This window comes from Neoarius graeffei, chromosome 24 (genome assembly GCF_027579695.1).
Source record: "Neoarius graeffei isolate fNeoGra1 chromosome 24, fNeoGra1.pri, whole genome shotgun sequence".
NCBI classification, from domain to species: domain Eukaryota; kingdom Metazoa; phylum Chordata; class Actinopteri; order Siluriformes; family Ariidae; genus Neoarius; species Neoarius graeffei.
In genome coordinates, this window is record NC_083592.1 from 33,448,959 (window position 1) to 33,475,062 (window position 26,104).

The 26,104-nt window shown below is 39.9% G+C and overlaps 1 protein-coding gene across 1 annotated transcript in view; it reads right to left on the bottom strand.

The window, feature by feature from the left end:
* adgrv1 (adhesion G protein-coupled receptor V1) overlaps positions 1-26,104 on the bottom strand; it is a 415,446-nt gene that overhangs the window by 332,378 nt on the left and 56,964 nt on the right. The window contains exons 4-11 of the mRNA XM_060907086.1: positions 20,948-21,043; positions 15,074-15,178; positions 14,789-14,902; positions 11,437-12,002; positions 11,048-11,318; positions 7,481-7,810; positions 6,703-6,879; positions 4,026-4,249 (exon numbers count right to left, since the gene is read on the bottom strand). Coding sequence (XP_060763069.1) covers positions 4,026-4,249; positions 6,703-6,879; positions 7,481-7,810; positions 11,048-11,318; positions 11,437-12,002; positions 14,789-14,902; positions 15,074-15,178; positions 20,948-21,043 — 1,883 coding nt within the window. The remainder of the gene's footprint in view (positions 1-4,025; positions 4,250-6,702; positions 6,880-7,480; positions 7,811-11,047; positions 11,319-11,436; positions 12,003-14,788; positions 14,903-15,073; positions 15,179-20,947; positions 21,044-26,104) is intronic.

Genomic DNA, 26,104 nt, shown 5'->3' on the forward strand with positions numbered 1-26,104 from the left:
ACAAATATCACAGAACCACGCAGATTTAGTGTTCGCTAATAAACCCTTAAATACTGTATATTGCACTGTTACCGTAGGTTCTCAATTCTGATTGGTCAGAAGAGGTTGAATCAATTCCTAAACAGCAGCTCTGACAGTCTTTCCAGTCGCAAGACCAATCACAGGTTTATATTAATAGAGGCTTTGCACCATCATTGCAACGTCATGACAGGGGGCAGCTTGTAGTGCTTTATTCAGCCGAGTTAGTTTTTATTGCAGGGGTCGAAATTAACTTTTGAATGTACTTGCCCTCAGGGCAACCAACCCCCAAAATTTACTTGCCCGCATGCATGTATCAGTTGCCCTACTTTTTTGCAGGTTGACTGGGTAAGTAATTTGCATAAAAAGCAATCTGGATGTATATTATAGAGTATGCAATAAAATATTTCGACTTGTTTTGCCATTGTTTGATTAGTGATTGATAGAAATAGTTATAACACTCATGTGTTTGGTGTTTATTTCATCATGATGAACAGTAAAACAACTAGGTATAACTACTAGTATCTTCTATTAAACATGTTAAACAGTCAGAAAACATCATGTCATCATGGTCAAGTGTAACTGATCAAATCAGAATTAAAAATCAGTTCAAAAAGACACTTCGTTCGTTCTAGCCTATGTGACAGTGGCGCCTTGTGTGAATAATCATAATATCATGTAGCGCCATCTCGCGAATGGAAGCGTCAACTACCGCAACGAACCAAAGTCAAGGACAAATGAAAGAGAAGACGGGAAAAATAAAGTTTTCGTTCTGTTTCTGTTAGGAATCACAGCAACTTAATTTTTCTTGGTAAAATAGACATTCGAACACAGTTGTCCGACAGACAACTAGTGATCATTTTATTGTTGCCCGAGTATGAGAATGACTTGCCCATGTCCGTCGGTACATGCTTAATTTCGACCCCTGTATTGATCGGTATGGGAAGCTTTTCCTGCGTTTTTGGATGTACAAATCGTTCTGAACAAAACAAAGACATAAGATTTTTAATTTACCAAAAGTAATTCATCATCAGGGGTAAAAAAAACTAAAGAGATTTCTAAACGTAGAAAGGAAAAATGGCTCACTAGCATACAAAGTGCAGCGAGGTGCTCATTCTTATATAGTGAAGTAAATATGAGCTTGAGCACCTCGCTGTACTTTGTCTTTTACGCTCATGTTCACTTCACTGGATAAGAATGAGCACCTTGCTGCAGTTCTGAAATTATTATTTTTTCATTCTTAGAACCTGGTCCCACAACAACGATAACTATAACTATACCTATAACTACAGCTATGACTCTACCTCTGCCTGTCTGGAGCAGTCACACCACAACTATAATCCCGACTATAATATCGCTTGGTCCTGACACTCAGGTAAATAAATGCATGCAACTCAGGAACAGTCATGGAAGTTTTTTTCAAGTAGTAGCACATTATTCCGGGTCATACTGTACAGCTTGGGCTTCAAAACAACCCATGCACACACTCCAGTGGTTGATATAATACGGATAGATCACAGACTACGGAAATATAATAAAAAAAGGATACAAAATACAGAGTGGTTGTGGATTTTAATATAGATGCATCACAGATGTTAATAATTTATGGACTGGTCACGGACATTTCAGTATATTACGGATTGGTTACTGATTTCATACGGATGATGCATCACGGATAAAAAATTAAGAAATCTAAAACAATTAAATGTTTAGACTGCCAAAATTCATAATTAAAATATCTTGCCTGCATTTATATGTTTACTTTTTAAATTTACTATCGATATTTCATGGAAAATCACATATCTGTGAATAAAAGATCCGTGCTTTGTATTATATTTTTTATTTTCCGTGAATCTGTATTCCGTGACTTGATGATGCAACAAGGATGTACAAAGATGCCTGGGGAAAAAAATACGCGCTCAGACAACGTCACATGTAAACAATTACCTGATTGGTCAGATGTTTTATCGGATCAGGTCCAGGCCTGGAAAAATCACTCCAGAAACAATCTCACCGACACGGATAAACCCAGGCCTGGGCTATAGGGATCGTTATCGGTCTGGTGAGACCGCCAACCACATAAACTACAGGGGATCGATTTATTTATAGTTATCGTTATAGTTATAGGTGTTGTGGGACCGGGCCATTACTTTTGTGGAAATGAAGTGAGCATACCAATGGAGCACTTGCATGTGACGTCACATCCGATCCAGATTGTAAACAGACGCCACCTTGTCGGTCAAACGCCATATTTCCGCCTTCTACTTCTACCTTTTCTTCTGGAAAACCCTACTATATACAATTCTACTACAACGTCAACTCCACTGAAAATCAATAAAACATAAGACGAGTGGAATCCTGTGTCCGAGTCCTTCCCTTTCAAGTGTGGGAAACCCATGATGCTCACATACACTTGACAGTAGGCTGCCACGGGACCCTGACAGGCGTGCAAAATGGATTGCTGCTATCAGGTATACCATATATACAGTAATAGTGATAGACTACTGATACTTGATCTAACTGATAATATAAAATATTCAACCATAATAGTGGATATGGCGGCGCATGATGGGGATGCTGCGGCTACAAGCTCTCCCTACCTGTGCACGTTTTTTATGTTTTTTGTGTGTATTTTTGCGTGTTGTTTGTCTGTACCGGACTTCAATATCCACTACAACCGTATGGACTTACTGGACATTGGTTTCCAGCAGAAAATGACGGTTTGTAGCGATTTCCATCGCATGCACAACATTCCGGACGAGATAGCGAGACCAGCGGGGTCTCAATACTTAAGTGACTTACCCGTCCAATGAGGATTGTTATTTTCTTGTTTACAAGATGCCACATCTGAGGGGGGCTGACAAATCCTGAATTTCTGTAAAGATAACTGTTCAGAGATTTATAAGCACGCAGTGCTTCACCACTGAACAGCGAGGGAAAGTTAATGAGGTAATTATACACATCTGGCTATTCAATATCCACTGACACGGTCGTGAAAACTACGTCCGGTAAGCCATAAGGGTCACTAATCTGTAGGTCGTTTATTTTAGACATATATCTAGTTATCTGTTCATTAGAAAAATGAGCCGTGTAGTCCGTCAGTTGAAATGGATCCATTTTGTACACGAGTGCAGCAATATTCAGCTGTGTTTTTTACCGACAAGATGGCGTCTGTTTACATTCCGGTCATGTGACTGCAAGAGGTCTATAGGGTTTTTGACCTCTCTGTTTGACACCTAGTCCCGCTGAATGTTTTTTCCCCATTTCCCCTTCTACGTTTAGAAATCTCTCTAGTATTTTCCCCCTGAACATAAATTACTTTTGGTAAATTAAAAAAATCTGATGTCTTTGTTTCATTCAGAACGATTTGCACATCCAAAAATGCAGCAAAACCTTCCCATACCGATCAATAACAACTAACTCGTCTGAATGAAGCATTACAAGCTGCCTCCTGTCATGGCGGCATAGTTACCGTTGCTGTGGGGGTCACATGACAGTGCAAAGCCTCTATACGCTCATTCTAACACATTATTGTTTCTATAGTAACAGATGATTCACAAGGACTTGTTTGGCGGATTCATGGCAGATGTTCGACGTAATCTACTGTATGGCTACTAATAAACAGGCTAACAAAATAAAATGTATGTTCATTGATACGATGAAACCTTCTTTAAGGAGACCTTTATTGAACATTTACTGAAGAAGTCTCCAGTGTCAGCATTTTGTAACTTTTCTGCCACGGGAAATTCTTCAGGACAAAATAATTTACCCTGGTGACTGTTTATAGCTGATAAAAAGTGATAATCTGATAAGTGATAAAAGGAACTAGTCTGGTTTTTGGATGTTGTTTCGAATAAAGCTGTTCTTTAATTTCAAAACTGTACTTGCTGGTACAAGAATTGTAACACTGTGGTATAAGAAGAATAAAACACTTCAGGACATGCGGTTCGAGGGAAATAATAAGGTGGATATTTTGTAAATGAGCAAAAGTAAGAAGCACACAGCACCTGTCTAATGTAAGTAGGACAGTCTCATTGATCTCTGGAACATTATCTGCCATGATGGTGATGGAGATGTTTGCTTCACTTTGTCCTGATAAAAATGTGACCGAACCAGTGAAAGGTGAAAGGTCATTTTCGGTAACATCAGCTCTGTTCTCTCCAACGGGTCGGACGCTCCAGAAGACCACAGCCTGCCCATCGGTCCCATCTCGCCTCAAGGGAAGAATGATCTAGAAAGAGACGGAATATGCTCAGGAGTAGATGGACATGTACACTACCATTCAAAGGTTTGGGGTCACTTTGAAATTTCCTTATTTTTGAAAGAAAAGCACTGTTCTTTTCAATGAAGATCACTTTAAACTAATCAGAAATACACTCTATACATTGCTAATGTGGTAAATGACTATTCTAGCTGCAAATGTGTGGTTTTTGGTGCAATATCTACATAGGTGTATAGAGGCCCATTTCCAGCAACTATCACTCCAGTGTTCTAATGGTACAATGTGTTTGCTCATTGCCTCAGAAGGCTAATGGATGATTAGAAAACCCTTGTACAATCATGTTAGCACAGCTGAAAACAGTTGAGCTCTTTAGAGAAGCTATAAAACTGACCTTCCTTTGAGCAGATTGAGTTTCTGGAGCATCACATTTGTGGGGTCGATTAAATGCTCAAAATGGCCAGAAAAATGTCTTGACTATATTTTCTATTCATTTTACAACTTATGGTGGTAAATTAAAGTGTGACTTTTCATGGAAAACACAAAATTATCTGGGTGACCCCAAACTTTTGAATGGTAGTGTATGTTCAAAAGTTTCACCCTCTGCTGCCTGAACTGCAATTTCATTATAACGGAAAACACTGACAAGCTTTCCAAACAAATCCCAGCCCTCATATGTGTTCAAACTACATATACGCCTTGTGAGTTTCTTTATAAGGAGAAGGAATCGAGATGAATTGAGCAGCCCCGTCCTAGCTACACATGGAGCTGTTTTTTTTTTTATTTGCTGCTTGAATTTTTTTAATACACAATATCGAAAGTTTTATTTAATTGAAGTTATTTTTGAAATTATATCCCTCATCAAAAAATTCCCATGCAGGAATTGGACAAGGATGGCTCAGGTGACCTAAAATAGTTCCACCATTGATTAAGCAACGTTCCTCATGAGGTCAAGAAAAAAAAAATGGATATGGTATGAGTCAGTCATGGTATATCCTGGATATACCATGAACTGATGTCACAATTTCAAGCTATACGGCTGACTTAAGTCACATCTGTGGCTCCACGAGCATTTCTGTGTGTGTAGATCTACAGATCATGATCATGCCTAGTGAGGCAGAGTTATGCTAATATTTTTTTCAGGTTTATTTCTAATTCTTTGTCGTTCACACTTTTAGTTTGGGATTTTTTTGATGAAGGATATAAATCTAATACACCATGCACTGAGAAGCACCAGTAATTATGGATTCTCTTCAGTGACTGGCATCGTACTATTATTTCTGTGCCCCTCAGAAAATAGTACTATGCCAGTCACCTCAGACTCAGAGAATCCATAATTTCAACCGTAGCCTCTCAGTGCATGGTATATTTGAAATTATACTATTACTAAAGGTCTATAAGCACTTTTAAACATTACAAACTGCAACTTTAATATCATTGTGTTGAATGGAGTGAGATTAGTGATCGCCTCCAAGTGTTTGCCTTTCCAAGAATAAAAAAACTTGGACTGATATATTTTTAGACCGATATATTTGCAATTATTCTATCCACATTCACTGGATATGAGCAATCGCACGTTCTGATTGGCTACTCTACTACTAGGCTATCAGCTCATATACTGTGAGGAGAGAAAAACAAAATGGCAGAGCGTGTTGCTGAACTAACCGAGGATGAAATAAAAACTCTACTCGAAAACAAAACCACAAAAAAATACAAAAAAAGCAACAAAATATGGGGGAAAAAACCTACCTTTTTATTTTTCAGGAATTATTATTATCACATTTTTCATAAATTGCTACTGTCATTCCGCCGGTTTGTTTACATTCTAAGCGGAAATGATTTTGTCGGATGTTTTGTATAAAGTTTTTATTTATCGAATTTGCAAAAAATAAAAATGCTCTGTTTCTCAAAATTCAGTGAATGTGGATAGAATAAAACAGTTATTCCACTCAATCTCGTCGTACATGGCTTATCGCCAACTCGGTGCTATGCGCCTCGTTGACTATTAGCTCATGTACGACTCGATTTCATGGAATAATTATTAATTATGCTATTATTACAGGTCTGTAAGCACTTTTAAACATTACAGGGGGCGTTGTGGCTAAGGCGCCATACCATAAATCCGGGGACCCGGGTTCGATTCCTACCCGAGGTCATTTCCCGATCCCTCCCCGATCTCTCTCCCAATCATTTCCTGTCCTGTCTCTACACTGTCCTATCCAATAAAGGTGAAAAAAGCCCAAAAAAAATCTTAAAAAAAAAAAATTACAAACTACATCTTTAATATCATTGTGTTGAATGGAGTGAGATTAATGATTGCGTCCAAGTGTTTGCCTTTTCAAGAATACAAACTTAGACTAATACATTTTGCAATTATACATTACAGTCATTGATTTAATAAAAATGTACATTATATCAATTACCAATTCTACTGATATAACTCTTTCCTAAGTGATGTGGTATACCATGCTGGTGTTTGTCTCCTCAGGTTCTGTCGCCACCACTGTCTGATTACTGGTGAACCCAATCTCGCCATTAGCAATATCAGGTGTGATAACCAGGGAGATGTTGATGGCTCCTCCAAAACGAGGGCTCACTGAAGGAATAGGAGGAGTGATGTTTACCAGCTGCAAGCTCTCCAGCTGGGAAAGAAAAAAAACAGTCATTGCTGAAATTACTTGATTTAAAACCGTTGGTTTGAAGAAATCTTACATCTGCACCAATATGTAAAAGTAAGTTGCCTTATAGTCCATCAAGCTGTGTTGTCTCATGCTGATCACATCCAGTAACAAGATCTTACACTACAAGGTGAAACTTTTCCACTAGCTGCTCCTTCTGTGTATATGTGTGTAAGTACTGTATGTGTATATTGTCCATGTCCTTTAAGGAGCTCTTGATTAGTTCCTACTATGCCAGTTTTTTTGTGTTGTGTTTATTTCTCAGCGTTGCTTGATGAAAGGGTTATTTGTTTGGGCACCAAGACAAATCCTATGGCCACAAGCCAAACCATTTAAATAACCGCGGCTCAAGATTGCTAATTACCAGACAAGCTGATCGAGAGACTCTTGTACGAGAGAACAATAAATTGTTAAGACACTTGAGGTTGTCCCAAGTCTCAAGTCTTGGGAGACCCAGAAAGAACAGGACAGATTAACAGGGGCTGTAAACATTAAAAGCCAGTGCCATGCAAAACACGAAGATACCGAACCATGTTTTCACACTGGTAGTTTGTTGAGAAAGTACCTGTATGAGAAAATGGGCTCCGTTCTGCAAGAAGGCGTCATTACGGATGGGCAGGATGAGCTCAACCCTTGACTGACCCGAACTGAACAGCAGACTGTTGGCACTGGTGCCATTCAGGACTCCATCCCGAGCTCTCGCAGGATCCAAGGTCCCGGCAGGAATGTAGAGAGCTGAAAAAGCCAAGCGTACTTCCCCGAGAGTGCCAGCTTCACGAAGGAAGTTAAGGGATAGGAAGCGCCCCTCAGGCTGGCTCTGAATACTTTGTCTCGCAAGGGGATGGAAGCCAAATCGCCCATAAACGTCATCACTGTCTTGGATGTAGAATACCATCTAGGGATGATAGAAAACAAGGTGAAGATCTTTCTTAAACATACGATAGCAGTTAAAGGTAGACTGACTTTCAGATTTTTCAGGTTTAGGTCATAAAAAGAATTTTCCCAACACCCAATTATTTTTGTTTAGTGGACCTAAAGCTACTGAATTCGAATCACAGACTTCCAATTTTATTAGTTTTTTTTTTAAATAGAACAATTAATGAATTTAGGGCCACGTGGCCCTAAATTCTCCACTATTATTTCTTGCTTCACTGTGACGCAATCCAAGATACTACATCATGCATAACATGGCAGGCTTTCCCCATTCACGCAAGGCATTGTGGGATACAAATTTGAAACGTGAAAGGAAAATGGAGGACATGAGTGTGTGAATGAAACGTGAAAGACCGACTACAGTAACGGAAAGCGGGAAGAAAAGACGTTATGTTATATATGAAGGAAAGGAAATGCAGGACCAAACTAATAAATGTTGGTGGTCAGCGAGCACCCCGGTGTGATCAGCTGTTCGTTTAGCTACTGTAACTGTCAGTGCACGGTCAAAGTAAACCTGTAGATGGCAGTAATGCAACACTGGATGCCAGTTGCCGTAAAATCCAAGAGAGGAAGAAGACGACGGCGAAAGGTAAACCTGCGCATGCGCACACGGACTTCCTCTGTCTGCTTGACTGCACGAAGTGAGCGATTTCATGTACATTATTTCCTAAGGAATCCCTTCAAATTAAATAACTTCCCAGCCACAGAATGGCCTGTTTTTTTTTTTTTTAATATTACAAAAATAAACGTATATCACAATGACCAAATTTCAGAGGGAACTAAATTTCACCGGTTTTATGAAATTGAAAGGCTGTCTAGCTTAAAAAAAACAAAAAAATCAGTCATACCAATAATATAATCTGCGTAGCATGAACTTTTTTGTATTTTTCACAGCTGGATCAGGTCCTCTCTTCCACACATTAACACACATCGAATGTAAGTTCATCTGCATCAAACCTACGTGCTAATCTTAGCAAGCCTTCCTCTTTCATTAGGTCCCAGCGTCAAAAATAGTCTTCACAAACCACTTTATTACCCCTTAAGTCATTTATCCAGACATCTTTAGAACTAGGCGAGAGACTTTCCTCAATATTTTGCTTTGTGACTTGCTGGGAGGATTTTTCACAGTAAATTTATGGGTGCTTGACATATACAAGCTATAATCTGCCCCTTTCCTTTCAGCCCTCACATGTTGCTAAGTGGGGGTAATCTACCACATTTATGCACTAGTGCAATTTAATGACTTAAAAGTAAACAAGGACTTGATCTACCCACTGCTTTCGCACATAATCAGGGTACAACAGTTGTAAAGTTAATTTCAGAACACACACAGTTGCCTTCTGTGCTCATCTGGCAGGTTTATTTTCCATTAAGACCACATGAAGAAAACAGACAGGTGACTATTAATGTACCCAACACTACACTGATGCCACTGTGCCAGACAGATGCATATGGTCCTCAGACCACATCCTTCTGCAGCCAATAAGTGTGATCCAGATGATTACAAGTTTTCCACTGGTCTAAAAACAGTTTTCCACCACTCAAGTTCTCATCAGATACATGAACTTGATGGGGAAATGGATCCTGGGTCTACTCTTCAAAGACCTCAGCAAAGGGGTTCACGAAAGAGCCATGTGCCTGGCATGACTTCCTGTGGTAAAAGGATTTGTGGTGACTTCCCAGGTGGTGTAACTTCCCAGAATTTTATCCTCAGGGATGGGAACCACAAAGTAAAACCAATGGAAAACCCCTTATGTGCAGTCATTCTAGTTTTTTTTTTTTTTTAAAGCTCTTGACCGCTTTCATGCATTTTGATGTGCAATATAATAAACACCACACTTGGTCTGGCCAAGACAAAAAAGTAACAACCCGTTTTCATATCGTAGTAGCCTTAATGGTCTATCTATCATAATCTATTCATATGTATAGAACAGTCGTCTTGCTAAACTACCTTTATCAAAGTTTGGACATTAAGAAGAACCCCAGACCAAAACATTAAGGTCAACCTCAATTAGCTCCAGAGAGAAACTGTCAGGGCCTTCTAGGTCTTCAGAGAAGCCCAAACATATCAGCATTTCAAATTTATTTCATTCTTTCATAATTTCATTATAATTATTCTCTTCTAATTCAAATTTGGCTTCATTTTCTATCAAATTTGCTTCAGAAATGAAAGGGTTACTGTCCTGAAAACATTAAAATCGAGTTATCCAATGACATTTTTTTGTTTGTTGTCTCCAGGCTGAGAAGATTTTACAGCAGGTTCATTCACTGGTTAGGACTTCATTGCCGGGACAGAAGGCCATGGCAGTGTATGTTTATGTAGGAAGTGACAGATAAATTAAACAATCAGATTTTGATTTATAGTGGCAGGGACGGGCGGCACGGTGGTGTAGTGGTTAGCGCTGTCGCCTCACAGCAAGAAGGTCCGGATTCGAGCCCCGTGGCCGGCGAGGGCCTTTCTGTGCAGAGTTTGCATGTTCTCCCTGTGTCCGCGTGGGTTTCCTCCGGGTGCTCCAGTTTCCCCCACAGTCCAAAGACATGCAGGTTAGGTGACTCTAAATTGACCATAGGTGTGAATGTGAGTGTGAATGGTTGTCTGTGTCTATGTGTCAGCCCTGTGATGACCTGGAGACTTGTCCAGGGTGTACCCCGCCTTTCGCCCGTAGTCAGCTGGGATTGGCTCCAGCTTGCCTGCGACCCTGTAGAACAGGATAAAGCAGCTAGAGATAATGAGATGAGATGAGTGGCAGGGACCAAAAATGAATCACCCTCAGCCTTCTCAAAGGCAAACGCAAGCTTAACTGCGAATCTGCGCCATCAGCGCAGCAGTGAAGCCACCTTCCAGCCGGTGTAGCGTTCATCAGTAGTGTTAGCAAACGCTAATAAAGCAGTCAAGCCAGTGCTATAGAGAGCAAGTAGCACAGGCTAACGACCGAGAAACTAAGATTTCTGTCTCCAGACTCTTCTTCCAAGCACATTTGCTACAGTATTTTTCACTCAGACTTAAGTATTCATTTCCCTGTATAATTTACCGAGTTGCTTTTAAAATCAACATCAACAACTACACACAATGGAGTGACCTGGCAGTCTGTCACTAATCCCTTGGAAAATCCTTTGACCTGTTGCTTTTTTGGTGTCTGGCTAAATTTTGGCTGAGCTCAAGTCCCAGCTCTAATAGTAACAGTTCACCACTGATTACCTCCATAGGTTCATCTACTTCAGCTCCACCCTGCACAGATTGAGGGATCAGGCTGAGCAGGAAAGCCTCTGCTTCTTCAGGGAGGTCATCCTGAGTAATGTTTAATGGCAGGATGGCACTCATTTGCCCTTCTGTAAAAGCCAATGTTCCAGAAACCGGCGACAGGTCACTAGAGACAGGGGTCTTATCTGTGGAGTTCCGTATTATAGTCCAGTTCACAGAGACAAGACCATGGGTCCCTCCATTTCTCACGATGGTAATGCCTTCAAACCTTGGGAGAAAGAAAGTAAATCATAAGGATTTTTATTGCCATTTTGTATTGACTCTAGTATGTCCATATGTTCAAGATGCAAGGACTTGCACCATATACTATGCACAAATCTCCTTACCTCATAGTTGTGTCTTCATTAATTATGATAGGCTGTGTTGGAGAAGGACTGCTGATTGACAGCACACCATACGGCTTGTCATTAGGCTCAATAGTCACCTGCACAAAGCTAGGAGACACCAGTACTGCATCACCCAACAGTGTCTCCTCCAGAAGAACCACCTGAAAGGACTCGGCAATTTCTGGAATTTGGTCATCGATTATGTTAAAACGCAGCACTGCTTCATAAATCCTTGGGGGAAAAACCACCACCTTTTGAGGCTGGAGGTCCACAAAGTCCTCCAACAGTTTGGCACTGGCGGCTCCATTCCCAGTGATTATAGCATACACGACCGACACTTCGCCATCATCAGAGCCAATGAGAAAGCCATCGTCAGTTCTTCCACGGGTAACAGTGAGATTTATGACACCGGCACTTTCAGACACAGTAAAAGAGGGTTGCAAAAAGCGCACAGGGGCATCGTTACGAGAGATTTTGATCTGCACACTTGTACCGTTGGGGTTCAGTAAGGCACCTCCTGCCACTCCAGTCAACTGCACGGTGAAGATCTCATCATCTTCTGGAACCTTGTTTGAGTAAGAAGCAACATCAGCAAAGGTGACAGAATACAGGGTGTCCCAAAAAGTGAAATGCAATTACAGTACATGCACCAGATGTGTTAACACGAGTTCATGAGTGAGAGAGATGACTCCGTATGTATTTACAAAGAAATGGCAATCATGTATGTACAGGATGTTTTGTAGATATAAATTTTGCTAAAAAATGTTAATTTCCCCTGTGTTTGGAGACTTTTGGGGCGCCCTGTAGATATTGTGGCCGACAAAAAGATATCGCAACTTCTCCTATAACGTTGTTAAAGTAATCTAATTTATCTTTTAAAGCTGCAATAAATATTGTAAATTAATAATGCACAGCATACAGTCGACCTGTTTTCATTCTTAAACACACCCAGACTGGTGGCTATCCTGTTTTATTCTATCTACATTCACTGGATATGAGCAATCGTGCGCTCTGATTGGCTACTCTACTACTAGGATATTAGCTCATATACTCTGAGTAGAGAAAAACAAAATGGCAGAGCGTACTGCTGAACCAACCGAGGACGAAATAAAAACTCTACTTGAAAACAAAACCCAAAAATACAAAAAAAAAAAACAGCAACAAAATATGGAATGAAAGTATGTGATGGTAAGAACACATCTTTTTATTTTTCTAGAATTATTATATCATTTTTCACAAATTGCTGTTATTTCGCCAGTTTGTTTACACTCTTCATCATTAAGTATTAAAATTTGTTGAATTTTTAAAAACTGGATCAAAAGCTCAAAGAAGTTTGAAAATTACAGAACTGAAATGTCCAAGGAAGAATTAAATAATTGTCTGAAGCTATTCTATACCTCAGCATGACAGCAAGACGACACTTTCTACAAAAAAAAACAACACTGAAGTCAATTTGTGCAGCCATCGATAGGTTTTTAAGAAGTCCACCTAAGCGGAAATGATTTTGTTGGACGTTTTGTATAAAGTTTTTATTTATGAATTTGCAAAAAATAAAAATGCTCTGTTTCTCAAAATCCAGTGAATGTGGATAGAATAAAACAGTTATTCTGCTCAATCTCATCGTACATGGATTATAGCCAACTCGGTGCTACGCGCCTCATCAGCTATCAGCTCATGTACGACTCAATTTTGCAGAATAACTGTTAAATACAGGGAGTCCAAGCTAGTGGGTGGAAATTGCAAAGGCCAAATAGGGTACAAATTCTGTTTTATGCAATTGTCTTTTCACTTGCCTAAAAGGCATGAATTGTTGATCTGGTATCTTTCTATTCATGGCCAATTTTTTACCAAAAAATGTGAAATTGCATTATGAACATAATTTAGATATGGTACTGAAATGTAACTTGATTTTTTTTGTCATGTTGTCTATTAGGCGGCACGGTGGTGTAGTGGTTAGCACTGTCGCCTCACAGCAAGAAGGTCCTGGGTTCGAGCCCCGGGGCCGGCGAGGGCCTTTCTGTGTGGAGTTTGCATGTTCTCCCCGTGTCCGTGTGGGTTTCCTCCGGGTGCTCCGGTTTCCCCCACAGTCCAAAGACATGCAGGTTAGGTTAACTGGTGACTCTAAATTGACCGTAGGTGTGAATGTGAGTGTGAATGGTTGTCTGTGTCTATGTGTCAGCCCTGTGATGACCTGGCGACTTGTCCAGGGTGTACCCCGCCTTTCGCCCGTAGTCAGCTGGGATAGGCTCCAGCTTGCCTGCGACCCTGTAGAACAGGATAAAGCGGCTAGAGATAATGAGATGAGATGAGATGTTGTCTATTAGCTGTGTTAGGTATTTAGTGACAACATTTTTTTAAATGGTGTTTACCACCAATCAGCATTTCACTTTAAGTGAAATCTGGCTAAACTTTGGAACTCAAGCAGGTCATGAAATATATTTAATTATTATACATACAGGACACATTTTCAATGGAATAAAAACGTGTTCTATTCCCTTCTAGCAGGTTTCATTCATTTGGTTTGATAGCATGTAATATTGTTCGCATATCGCTTATCCTACGTGTATTACGTCGCTCTACCCAATGAAGAATGAGCGTTGAATATGGTTTACGATATTGCATGGTTGTCAAGACAACATAATGTCACATGTCAGAGCCAACGCGAATATCCAATGAGCAAGTTTTCTGCTGCACATGCACACAACCATTTTTTTGTTTGCTGGGAAAAAGAAAAACGTGTTGAACACCTGAAAGGCTACCAAAACTTCATTAGATATTCTTTATGCATATTTACAAGAAGAAAAACACACCAATGGACATTGAAAAACTGGAAAAGGGACACGTCGGAGAACATCGTAAAACTTCTGCAATAGCAAGCGATTGTGACAATTTGTAAACAAACATGGCCGCCAGGTTTGCTTTGTTAAATACAGAAGATTTTGAGAGAATTTTGAAAGAGAAAGACATGCTGAACACCCAAAAGGAACGTGTATGCATAATAATAATAATATTGGCTGGCTTTTTTTTCATGGTATATCAGGTATATTCCATTCAGCTAGCATGATATTGTCTTCAACTCGTTCAATATCATGCTAGCTGAATGGAATATATCTGATATACCACTCAACCCCAGCCAATATTATTTAATTACCACAGTTACAGTTCACATGTACTAAATAAATGTTGTAGTGCCATTTAAGTCTCTGTGTCATACACTTTTTGTTGTCTAAATCCATATTAACAAGGTAAAGTTCATTTTTGTTTCTTTGTATTTTTTTATTGCATGTGCAGCTTTTAATTTAGCCTTTAATTATTAGTTTGTTACAAAAAAAAGTTATGAATGCAACTCTACCTTATCGTCATGTATCAGTAAATTAAAGACCAGCACTGCCTGACCAGGGGGAATAGTGAGGTTTCCTCTATCTGGACTCAGATCCTCACTGGCTGGGTTTGGGCCTCCAAAGATCTGTCAGTGTTGAACATTCTCAACATGAATACACATAGTAATCAAAACAAGATTAGGAAACATTTCATTATAATGATTTATTGTTGCTGTACGTCTTTGTCCTCAACTATCTTCTTTAGATCAGTTAGAAATATAAAAGAGAAAGTACAGGACAGTATTCTTGGGGCTCACCTCAAAATTCACAGTTACTGATCCATAAGTTCCCTTTTCTCGGATAAGAGTAAGAGGCACGTACAGATTTGTGCCTTTTGGCTCCTCCACAGTGATCAGGCTGGTCTGGGGAATGAAAAAGAAAAGCTGTATACTGAAATACTCAAAATAATTATTTGGATAGTGAATATGTTTATGATGATATGAACTGATTAGTTTCTGTATAATACCATACATTCATGTTTTCCTTTCTTCTTCTCATCTCATGCATGGCAGAACACACACAGACATTACAGCGCTATCTGCTTAGCAGCTTAACGCTTTGGCTGGATCTACAGGTATCCTGTCTTCCAAAGCTGGGTATAGGGGCCTTTCACATGACACCATCGTAACTGTGGATTTGTTTATGCGGCCATATTGCCTGGGGAGCTTTGTGTTCGACAACGACCGGCACAAGTGTACACGAGTGATTGTAAGCCCAATTCAGCAAACCTTTACAGATAAACTTGCAGAAGTTACATCTAAAAGAACAATGCCAAAGACCTGTAGTTCTTTTGGATGTAATAACAGATGTGGAGATAAGCCTGGTTTAACCTTTCACCGCTTCCCGGCAAACCCAGAAAGATGAGAAAAATGGCGAGCTGCAGTTAAATGGGAAGACTAGATGCTAATAAAACATCCCTGTGTGTGTGGAGAACATTTTATATCAGGTTAGTATGAAAGCTCTGTGCAATGTTAAAATGTAGATCTGGATGTGGGTTTTGGATGCAATATATTTTCTTAGACTGAATGCTTGGCTCAATTAGCAGCATGTTTTGTTATGTACTGATAATGTAGATTCAGCTAAACATCATAAAATATGCTAGCTCTAGGCCCTGGCTTGTTTATTACTATTAGAAGTCCACGTTTGAGCTTACCTTTGTCATAATAAGGTATTTTTTTAATCAGGAATTTCCTATAACATTCCGACATGAAACCTGCCTCAAAATATTGTTAGGCATCTGTACTTTTGTCTGCCTTTAGCATCTCCTGTGTATTTAAGAGTCCAAATACTAAATAGTTCAGGATGTCGTAGTGTCCCAAATCCGGTAGCTGGTTTGCCAAACACTTTTCAAGTGGAATAAACACATTTGTGGGTAAATTAAGAAGAAGGAGCCTTTATTTTGGTCACTTCTACACTCAAACACAGCGAAATTCCTCCTCTGCATTTAACCCCCCCCACCACCACACACACACCCAGAGCAGTGGGCAGAATAAATAATAAATAAATACATTTGTGGGTAAATTATATGGCTAAATTATGTGGATAAAGTAGATGCCTGCATGTTTCAGCTTTGGATGTAACGCGATCTGCAGGTATAAAATAAATTTCTAATAATTTCAGACAGATTGTACTGACTGCAGTTGTCTCGATTTTCATTATTAACTGTTGCGGCCGTTTCTTTGTTTGCCAGGCAATATGGCGGACGCTGTGTGATAAACAAAAGTCTGTGACATCGGTGAAAGGCCCCTATAGCCTTCCTTTATCTCTTTTACCTTGGTAAGTATATTTCCATGCATTTTGAGCTCCTTTCTTCATAGAAAATGTTTACAGAGTTTGAGTTACTACTGCTAGCATGTACAGTACTAGCTGTCACATTGTTTACTGTTTTATCGATATGAGCATCTTGCACTACATAGTACCAGCTTCTGCTGAGTTATGACAGCAGCGACAGCAGTAATTCCCCGAGACCTGTTGGAGACAGGATACTGACAGACAAAAACGTGTCCTTATCTACTATAAGATTTATACACATCACCTTGTTAACTTTGTTTAAAACGTATCTGATAGTGCTGCTACTGAAGATTGACTGGAGCTGGTTCTTTGAATTTACCATTTTACTGAGTCATACCTGATTTGCCTAGACTTCTAAATTCAAATATTTCTGTGTCTCTGTGTCATTTACTGACAATCAAAGGGCCGACTGAAAAAATGTGAGGGCTCCGTATGGGGGATGGCAGCACAACTCAGTTTCATGACAATATCTAAACTTCCATTGACAGGTTAATCCAGTCAGTAAACTGCTTATGTGTGTATTTTTACTCACCCTAGCAACCCAACAGACTCCCACCTGAGCGACCCCTCTGCAAAGGCATTCGACCCCTCCAAGTCCCTCCAACTCTGCCCACTCCCCCAAGTCTCATTTCCTCATCCCCCTCCATCCTTTAGATTTTAATTGCCCTTCAATAAACATGCAAAAATAACTCCGGGCAGGAGTCGCCATGGTAACTTTCAGCTGTAGCTGGCAGTTATATACAATCCCAAATCAGAAAAAGTTGGGACGGTATAGAAAATGCAAATAAAAAAAAGAAAGCATTGATTTCTAAATTTAATTTGATTTGTATTTCATTGCAGACAGTAGGAACCCAAGATATTTAATGTTTTGTCTGGTCAACTTCATTTCATTTGTTAATATACATCCATTCCTGCATTTCTGCAACACATTCCAAAAAAAAAAGCTGGGATGGGGTCAATTTGGGGCTCGTAATGAGGTAAAACACTGAAGTAATAATGTGATTTGGATTTTTCACCCTCTATGGTGCATAATAAATATCATGAAACAATTCAAGGAATCTGGAGGAATTTTGGTGCATCAAGGGCAAGGGCCCAAGCCTCAGATGAACAGCCGTGATCTCCAAGCCATCAGACGGCACTGAATCAAGAACCATCATTCATCTACAGCTGATATAACCACATAGGCTCAGGGTTACTTTGGCAAACCTTTGTTAAGCACTAAAATACGGAGTTACAGCCACTAATGCCAGTTAAAACTTTACTGTGCAAAAAGGAAGCCTTATGTTAACTGTGTCCAGAAGTGCCGTCGATTTCTCTGGGCTTGAAGGCATCTGGGATGGACCATCACACAGTGGAAATGTGTACTGTGGTCAGACAATTCAGCGTTCCAGATCTTTTTTTGTAAGAAATGGATGCTGTGTGCTCTGGACCAAAGACAAAAAGGACCATCCAGACTGTTACCAGACTGTTAAGTCCAAAAGCCAGGGTCTGTCATGGTATGGGGTTGTGTCAGTGGCCTTGGCAAAGGTGACTTACACTTCTGTGATGGCAGCATTAATGCAGAAAAGTACATTGAGGTTTTGGAGCAACATATTCTGTCTTCAAGACGACATCTTTTCCAGGGAGATTTCAACAAGACAATGCAAAACCACATTCTGCACATGTTACAAAGGCAGGGCTGTGGAAGAAGAGGGTTCTTGTCCCCTCTGTCCCCAGTAGAGAACGTGTGCTGAAACGAAAAATATGACAACGACGACCTTGTACTGTTGCACAACTTTAGACCTGTTTGCAGGAAGAATAGGACAAAATAACACCTGAAATGCTTCATCACTTGGTGTCTCCAGTCCCTAAACATCTTTTAAGTGTTGTGAGAAGGAATGGAAACATTATGAAGCTGTAAATGCTTTATTGTCCCAATGTTTTTTTAAAATGTTTTGCAGTAATCAAAATTGTAATGTCTCATTCTCATCTCATTATCTCTAGCCGCTTTATCCTGTTCTACAGGGTCGCAGGCAAGCTGGAGCCTATCCCAGCTGACTACGGGCGAAAGGCGGGGTACACCCTGGACAAGTCGCCAGGTCATCACAGGGCTGATACATAGACACAGACAACCATTCACACTCACATTCACACCTACGGTCAATTAGAGTCACCAGTTAACCTAACCTGCATGTCTTTGGACTGTGGGGGAAACCGGAGCACCCGGAGGAAACCCACGCGGACACGGGGAGAACATGCAAACTCCGCACAGCAAGGCCCTTGCCAGCCACGGGGCTTGAACCCGGACCTTCTTGCTATGAGGCGACAGCGCTAACCACTACACCACCGTGCTGCCCTTGTCTGAGTGTAATACAGGTAAAAATATTATTTACAAACCACTGTTTTCGGTTTTTAATTTGATATTCAACATACTGTTGCAGTGTTTTTTTCTGATTTGGGGTTGTATTTTGGTTATGTTCCTATGTACGTAAAGGCAGAAAAAAAGGCATGCGCGCATATATATATATATATATATTAGTGCTGTCAAAAATGTCGCATTATTAACGCGTTAACTTGACTCAATTTTAACGGCGATAATTTTTTTATCGCGAGATTAACGCTCTGTGGCATGATGTAGGTTTTTCATAAGCTTTTGAAACTGCCAGGAACTTGGAACATAGACTTTGCTTAGAAAACCGATAGCAGCTAGACTGTAATGCCACGCACAGCCAGAGTCCTCTGCCCTCCCCCCCAAAGAACCAGCGTGGGCAGGGCGCGCTAGTAGAGATGGGATTTATGGCTCTTTGATGGGATCCGCATCTTTGTGATCCGTTCTTTGAAAAGAGCCGTTCAAAAGACTGGCTAATTTGGCTCTTTTTAAATATTTATTCAGTTTTAAGAAGACAGCGTCTAAAGAAGCCAGATCCCTCTGAACTGTAAACTCAATGCTATCCCAGAAATCCTTCCTGTAATATGCAAATTTGGCCGCCTCTGATTGGACAGCGCGACGCATCAACAGGCAGAAAGTGTAAAAGTACAAAATGTGTTAAGTGAGCTGAAACAGTAAAGATCAGATTCAATGCAATACTTATCAACTAACAACTTAAAGTTAATATAATAGTGTACTTTATATTATAATCAAGCATGTCAAGCCTACTGTCACTGTGTAACCTGTCTCTCTGAGTTGTAGACTAACTCAAACAGTAGATCACTTCACTCATGGTTCTTTTGCCAGCCCCGGTGTTCGGCTTAGGTTTCACTTTGCAGTGGCTGTATCAAGACGTGTTATGCTTTGCAATACAAAGCAAGCCCATTCACGTTTTTATGCTGATAAGAGAATTACAATGGTTTTTCATGTGACAAAAATGTGCGATTAAATTGCGATTAATCGCGAGTTAACTATGACAGTCGCGACATTAATCGCGATTAAATATTTTAATCGCTTGACAGCACTAATATATATATATATATATATATATATGGGGCGGCACGGTGGTGTAGTGGTTATCGCTGTCACCTCACAGCAAGAAGGTTCTGGGTTCGAGCCCCCTGGCCGGCGAGGGCCTTTCTGTGTGGAGTTTGCATGTTCTCCCTGTGTCCGCGTGGGTTTCCTCCAGGTGCTCCGGTTTCCCCCACAGTCCAAAGACATGCAGGTTAGGCTAACTGGTGACTCTAAATTGACCGTAGGTGTGAATGTGAGTATGAATGGTTGTCTGTGTCTATGTGTCAGCCCTGTGATGACCTGGCGACTTGTCCAGGGTGTACCCCGCCTTTTGCCCGTAGTCAGCTGGGATAGGCTCCAGCTTGCCTGCGACCCTGTAGAACAGGATAAAGCGGCTAGAGATAATGAGATGAGATATATATATATATATGGTGTTTCAAAAAATTTTATATTATTTGAGATGTAAATATCCCAGAAACTACATAGTCTAGGCAAATGAAACTGAACAGGCTTAATGTTGAGCAATATAAGATTTATTCCTCAAAATTTGAATGAGAAATTCAAAGGTATGTGGATTCCATGAATGATTTCACAAATTTTCGATATGCGTGACGGTTGAGACACAACACACTAACACACAAAACGCCTTTTCTTTTCCAGTGAAAGGCATTTCTATACCTAAAAAGATAAAAACAAAAAACATTAAACATAAAATTTTGACCTGTTTCCACACATGCTGTTAAAATTTGAGGAGAATTGGCAAAGTTATTAGATTGTGAAATGATATAAAATTTTTTGAAACACCCTGTGTGTGTATATTATATATATATATATATATATATATATATATATATATATATATATATATATATATATATATATATAAAATTGTTAGAATGTTATAATGCCAAAAACTTACTGAGTTGAAGGATATAATTCCAAAGGCATTGTCATTGGACAAGATGGTGATCCTCGCCGTGTTTGGAGTTCCAACCTTCACACCATTCGATGAACTCTGAAATGATTTCAGTGATTTGTGTTAGATTTTATGAAAAAGTGATAGCATTAGAATAGGGTACAAATTGTGTTCACTGTAAAGTGTAATAAGTCTAGGTTCTTATTTGTTCTACCATTTAAAGTTGACCTTTAACCTGCAGTGGTCTGGGTCAGCTCAAGCCAGCAAATCGACTCTTTTAATAGGAATCTGGTCGGTTTGAGAAATTAGTTTTGGTTTTGGGTAGCTTAGTTGTGTGTGTGTGTGTGTGTGTGTGTGTGTGTGTGTGTGTGTGTGTGTGTGTGTGTGTGTGTGTGTGAGATGCCCCTGGAAGGAAAGAAATATCTGACAGTTTTGACCTCGGCATTTGGCTGGTCCCCACATGGAAACTTTTTTTTTTAAGAAAAACTGCAGCTTTTATTTAAAAACTAAAAGAACCAAAAGGTTTTCATCGGCTTACTGAGGTTAAAGTGCCATTCCACCATTGGATGTATTCTTTGGCATAAAATACAATATATTTTATGACAACATGACTAGACAGAGAAATCTTCTAGCTTCGAAATGATATATCAAACATAATTTTTTGACAACGACAAGTATATTAATTTTGCGACCAAAGTCACCTACCCTTTTAATTTCCGCGCGGTAGTGAAACGTGATGTCATCGGCAGGTTCCCCTTCTTGTGTACCACGTCACGTGTGACGTGGCACAGATTTTCAGCAATGGCGGATAGAACGCAATTTCCACTTGTCGATTGCTGTGCCGATATTCACCATCGACCGTCTCCTTTGGGCATCACTTGCTATTTTCCTTCGCTTCTTTTCCGAAGCTGACAATCGCGTTCTATCCGCCATTGCTGATAATCTGACATGACGTGGTACACAAGAAAGGGAACCTGCCGATGACATCACGTTTCACTACCGCGCGGAAATTAAAAGGGTAGGTGACTTTGGTCGCAAAATTAATATACTTGTCGTTGTCAAAAAATTATGTTTGATATATCATTTTGAAGCTAAAAGATTTCTCTGTCTAGTCATGTTGTCATAAAATATATTGTATTTTATGCCAAAAAAATACATCCAGTGGTGGAATGGCACTTTAAGGTTAGGTTCATGATGTTAGTGGAAGGTCATCACAAGACAAATGTGTGTGTGTGTGTGTGTGTGTGTGTGTGTGTGTGTGTGTGTGTGTGTGTGTGTGTGTGTGTGTGTGTGGTGTTTATGTACTACTGGGGACCAAATGTCTCCACGAGGATAATAAAATCTAACAATTTTGACCTTGTGGGGACATTTGGACGGTCCCCATAAGGAAATTGCTGGGTTTTTTGTTTGTTTGTTTGTTTGTTTTTGTTTTGTTTTTAATTTAAAAAAAATTAAAAAGCCAAAAGGTTTCCTTTTCATTACTGAGGTTAAGCTTGGGGTTAGGCTGAGGTGCTGGCCCAGCATTAATTAACTGCAATAATAATTATGTCAATGGAAGGTCCTCACAGGGATAGTGAAACAAACGTACGTGTGTGTGTGTGTGTGTGTGTGTGTGTGTGTGTGTGTGTGTGTGTGTGTGTGTGTGTGTTTTCTTTCTCTGTTTGGGCCAAATATCACCACAATGACATGAAAATATGAAAAATCATGTCATACTGTGGTGTACACCGACTTCTTCTTTTACATAACATGCAACTTATTTCCACAAATGAAAAGGGCTGTATGATTTCTTCTTCATTTCTGTGGTCATGGATAAGGTCAGGATTTGGTCTAACACGAATAAACTACTATAACAGAGAGAAAAAAAGCAGCAATATGTGTGTGGGTGTAAAAAAAGAGAGAAAGAGAGAGAGAGAGATAGCATGAATGACAGTAAAGATGAAAAAAAAGAAGACGAGAGGGGAAAAAAAACCCTGCTCTGTGATTAACCCCAGTGCAAACCTCTGCATTCAGTTGTGTATTCAGTGAGGCTGTTCCCAGCTGTAACAAAGTCTTCTTTCACACACTGAGCTCTTGTTGCAGTCGTCACACCGACACTGAACACATCCACTCAAACAATCCCTTCTGCCAACCTTGACTTTAATCACAGAACCATCACAAGCTCGGCCCCTTTCCTCATAGCCATTCCAGTCCACATGTCCCCAAATATAATGACATGAGCATCCTTAATCGATCTCCAAAGCAGTGTCTCGGAAAGCCGTGTTTGAGAAGTAACTGCAATATACTCTGTCACAATCTTATGATGGTGCATTCTATTGTGTGTGTGTGTGTGTGTGTGTGTGTGTGTGGGGGTGGATGTGTGTGTAAGTGTGAGGGTGGTTGAAAAGCACTTGATGGTGGTGCAGAAAGGATGGATATTTGTCCTTTTAGGCATTTTTACTTGCCATTTCTTGTGTGTTTGATGTATCGTTGCACCACAGACCAAATCAACTTCCTATCTGGATCATAATATTGAGCTTGAAATAACGTTTGGGAAAGGGATGGAAAAGATCTGTAGACTCGACCAACTCTCATTTGATATGAAGTTTATCATGATGTTGTCGATTACTGTAATTACTGTGAATCATCAAGACGAGGTTCATGGTACCAGAGATTTCCCCTGCCTTCTTTAAATGGCTTCTGTCCTCGCCATGCCAGCGTGAGTCTCATTTGTCAACAACAGACAGGAAGACCAAGAAACTGTGACATAACATCATTAATCAAAACCTGACAAGCGCTAATGGAACCATGCTGAACAGGGTTTCTGTCGGGAGCCATGCAGCGCCATGTGCAAATATTCTAATACTCGCCTTCATGTTGTAAACAAAGTTTCATCATCAGTGTAACTTTTAACCTTCATCCTACCAAGTGGGGTCCATCTGGACCCCGCACCTATATGTTTGTTTGCCATTTTAAAAATATGTGACATACTGCCTCACCGTTTTATGAATTTGTCAGAATTTATGTCTTAATTAAAACACTAAAGCACCGGAAGATCAGCTTTTTGCATTGGGAAGGTATAATTAATTTGTTACTGGGGTCCAACCGGACCCCAGAGTAAAGTTTATCTGTCTTTCTTTTTATAATTGAATAGCACACTGAAAGTAACTTCTTTTATTTCTTTTATGTTCCATAATGAAACTACCAAGGCATTCCTTCTTGGGGTCCGTGTGGACCCCACTGCTGCAATAAGCACAGGCTGCAAAACAAAAGCCCTAAATTATTTTACAATTACTTTTTTGTTTTAAATTCTGTAAGAAAAGACCTAAGTTGTAATCCAGAATGTTTTACAGCTGCATGAGCTGCAAAAATCATGTATATAATGCCAATTTTTTTTGTGACTCTATAATTTGCTACATGTATGCTAGTTATTGCAATATTATTGCATTTATAATACATCATTGATATTCAGCCATAGTGGATTTTGTTCTTCAATAAAGTTATGTCTGTTTGCTGTATTGAATTGGTTCTTACTGCATTGATTTCAAGGTATTCCCTCCTGGGGTCCATACGGACCCCGCCTGGTAGTTTGTGTATGTAAAATTGGCTGGTAGGATGAAGGTTAAGTGTGTTCTTTATGGCTTGGGCCCTTTAGTGTATTGCTGTTATTAATACAAGATGTTCTGAACAAAACTTATCTGGTGATTTTGTCTTTATAAGCTTTAATTTTAAAGAAAAGTATTGGGGTCCAAACGGACCCCACATGGTAAGATTAAGGTGTAAAATAGCATGGTAGGATGAGGGTTAATAATGTAAAAGAAAAAAGGCCCTAAAGGACAAATACACAGTTTGCCCTGAACATGATATTATACAGTAGACGTGTTGGAAAATTATGGAAATGTCACTAGGAAAAGAAAAAGGATCAGTATCATGTTATAATGTGAAAAGTTTGGTATAACAAGATATTTTTCATGTTATAACAAGATACTTTCACATTATTCCAACATACAGGACACTTTTTCAATGGAATAAAAACACACGTTCTATTCCCTTCTAGCACATTCCATTCACTTGCCCTGTCTCCGAAACCACCCACTCGTTCACTCCTCCCTACTCACTATATAGGGAATTACTATATTGCTGGGTTTCAGTCACATGACTTTCCTTAGCGATTTCACTTCCGGTAAAACAGCTGGTGGTCTAGCAAACCAAAACGGCTGCCATAGTGCAAACAACTAGCGATAACTTATCAGAGTACGCTCGTAATCTAGAAGCCACTGCTCGCTTTAGATATATTCAGAAGATTGCTATGTGCAATGGAATCGACCCGTACAGTCTGGGAAAGAAGGATTTGTCATACGATCTCGAAAACTACCCTTCAGTCGAGTTCTCTGACATCTCAAACTATCTGGTGTTGCAGACGTCCTTCTACACCACAAAACAGATGAAAGCGTGGAAGAGTATGGAGGCTTACAACCTTTTTGTATGTGTCTGGGTAAAGGACCTCGGTATCAAGTCGCTGCCGAATGAATCCTGTATTGTTTTTGCCCGTGTTAGTATGTTTTTTTTAAGCTTTTCGTTCGTGTCTTTACAACGAAGCGCTGCAAGTTGAAGTGTAAACAAACAACAGTTTGCTTGATTCGCACTTGTGTTGGCTCTTATCTCTCAGGCAAATAATTCACAAAGATCATCAGAAACCCCTTTAAAGACCTGGATCCTAGTTAAACAAGACGGAGACATGATCACGGCGCAGTGTAACTGTATGACTGTTACCCATACGGTTACAGTGAATTTTGTCGTGACCTTCATGCATATGGACTTTGTGAGGAGTGAAGAGTAAACAGAGAAACAGCTGGGGACTTTAGCGCTTCGTGACTAAAAAAAGTAGCGTAAAATAACGACACATAGCAAGATAAGTACTTGGAAAACACTAAGGACAAAGCTGAGAGGGAGATACAAACCTTTCACCAAGTGATCGCTGCAAACTCGAGCATGCTTCGACTCGGCTCCCTTCGATTTCAGTGAGAGGTTCAAAAGCCACCTTTCTCAACGTCTTTTTGTGAAATCCTGTGTTCGTTCACCCTTTTTTATTAGTTCATGGGGAACCCTGAAGAAACTTTTATCAGTTTCACGGTTTGATCGATTCGAACAACCTAAAACAACGCAAGCGTAAGTAATTTTTCA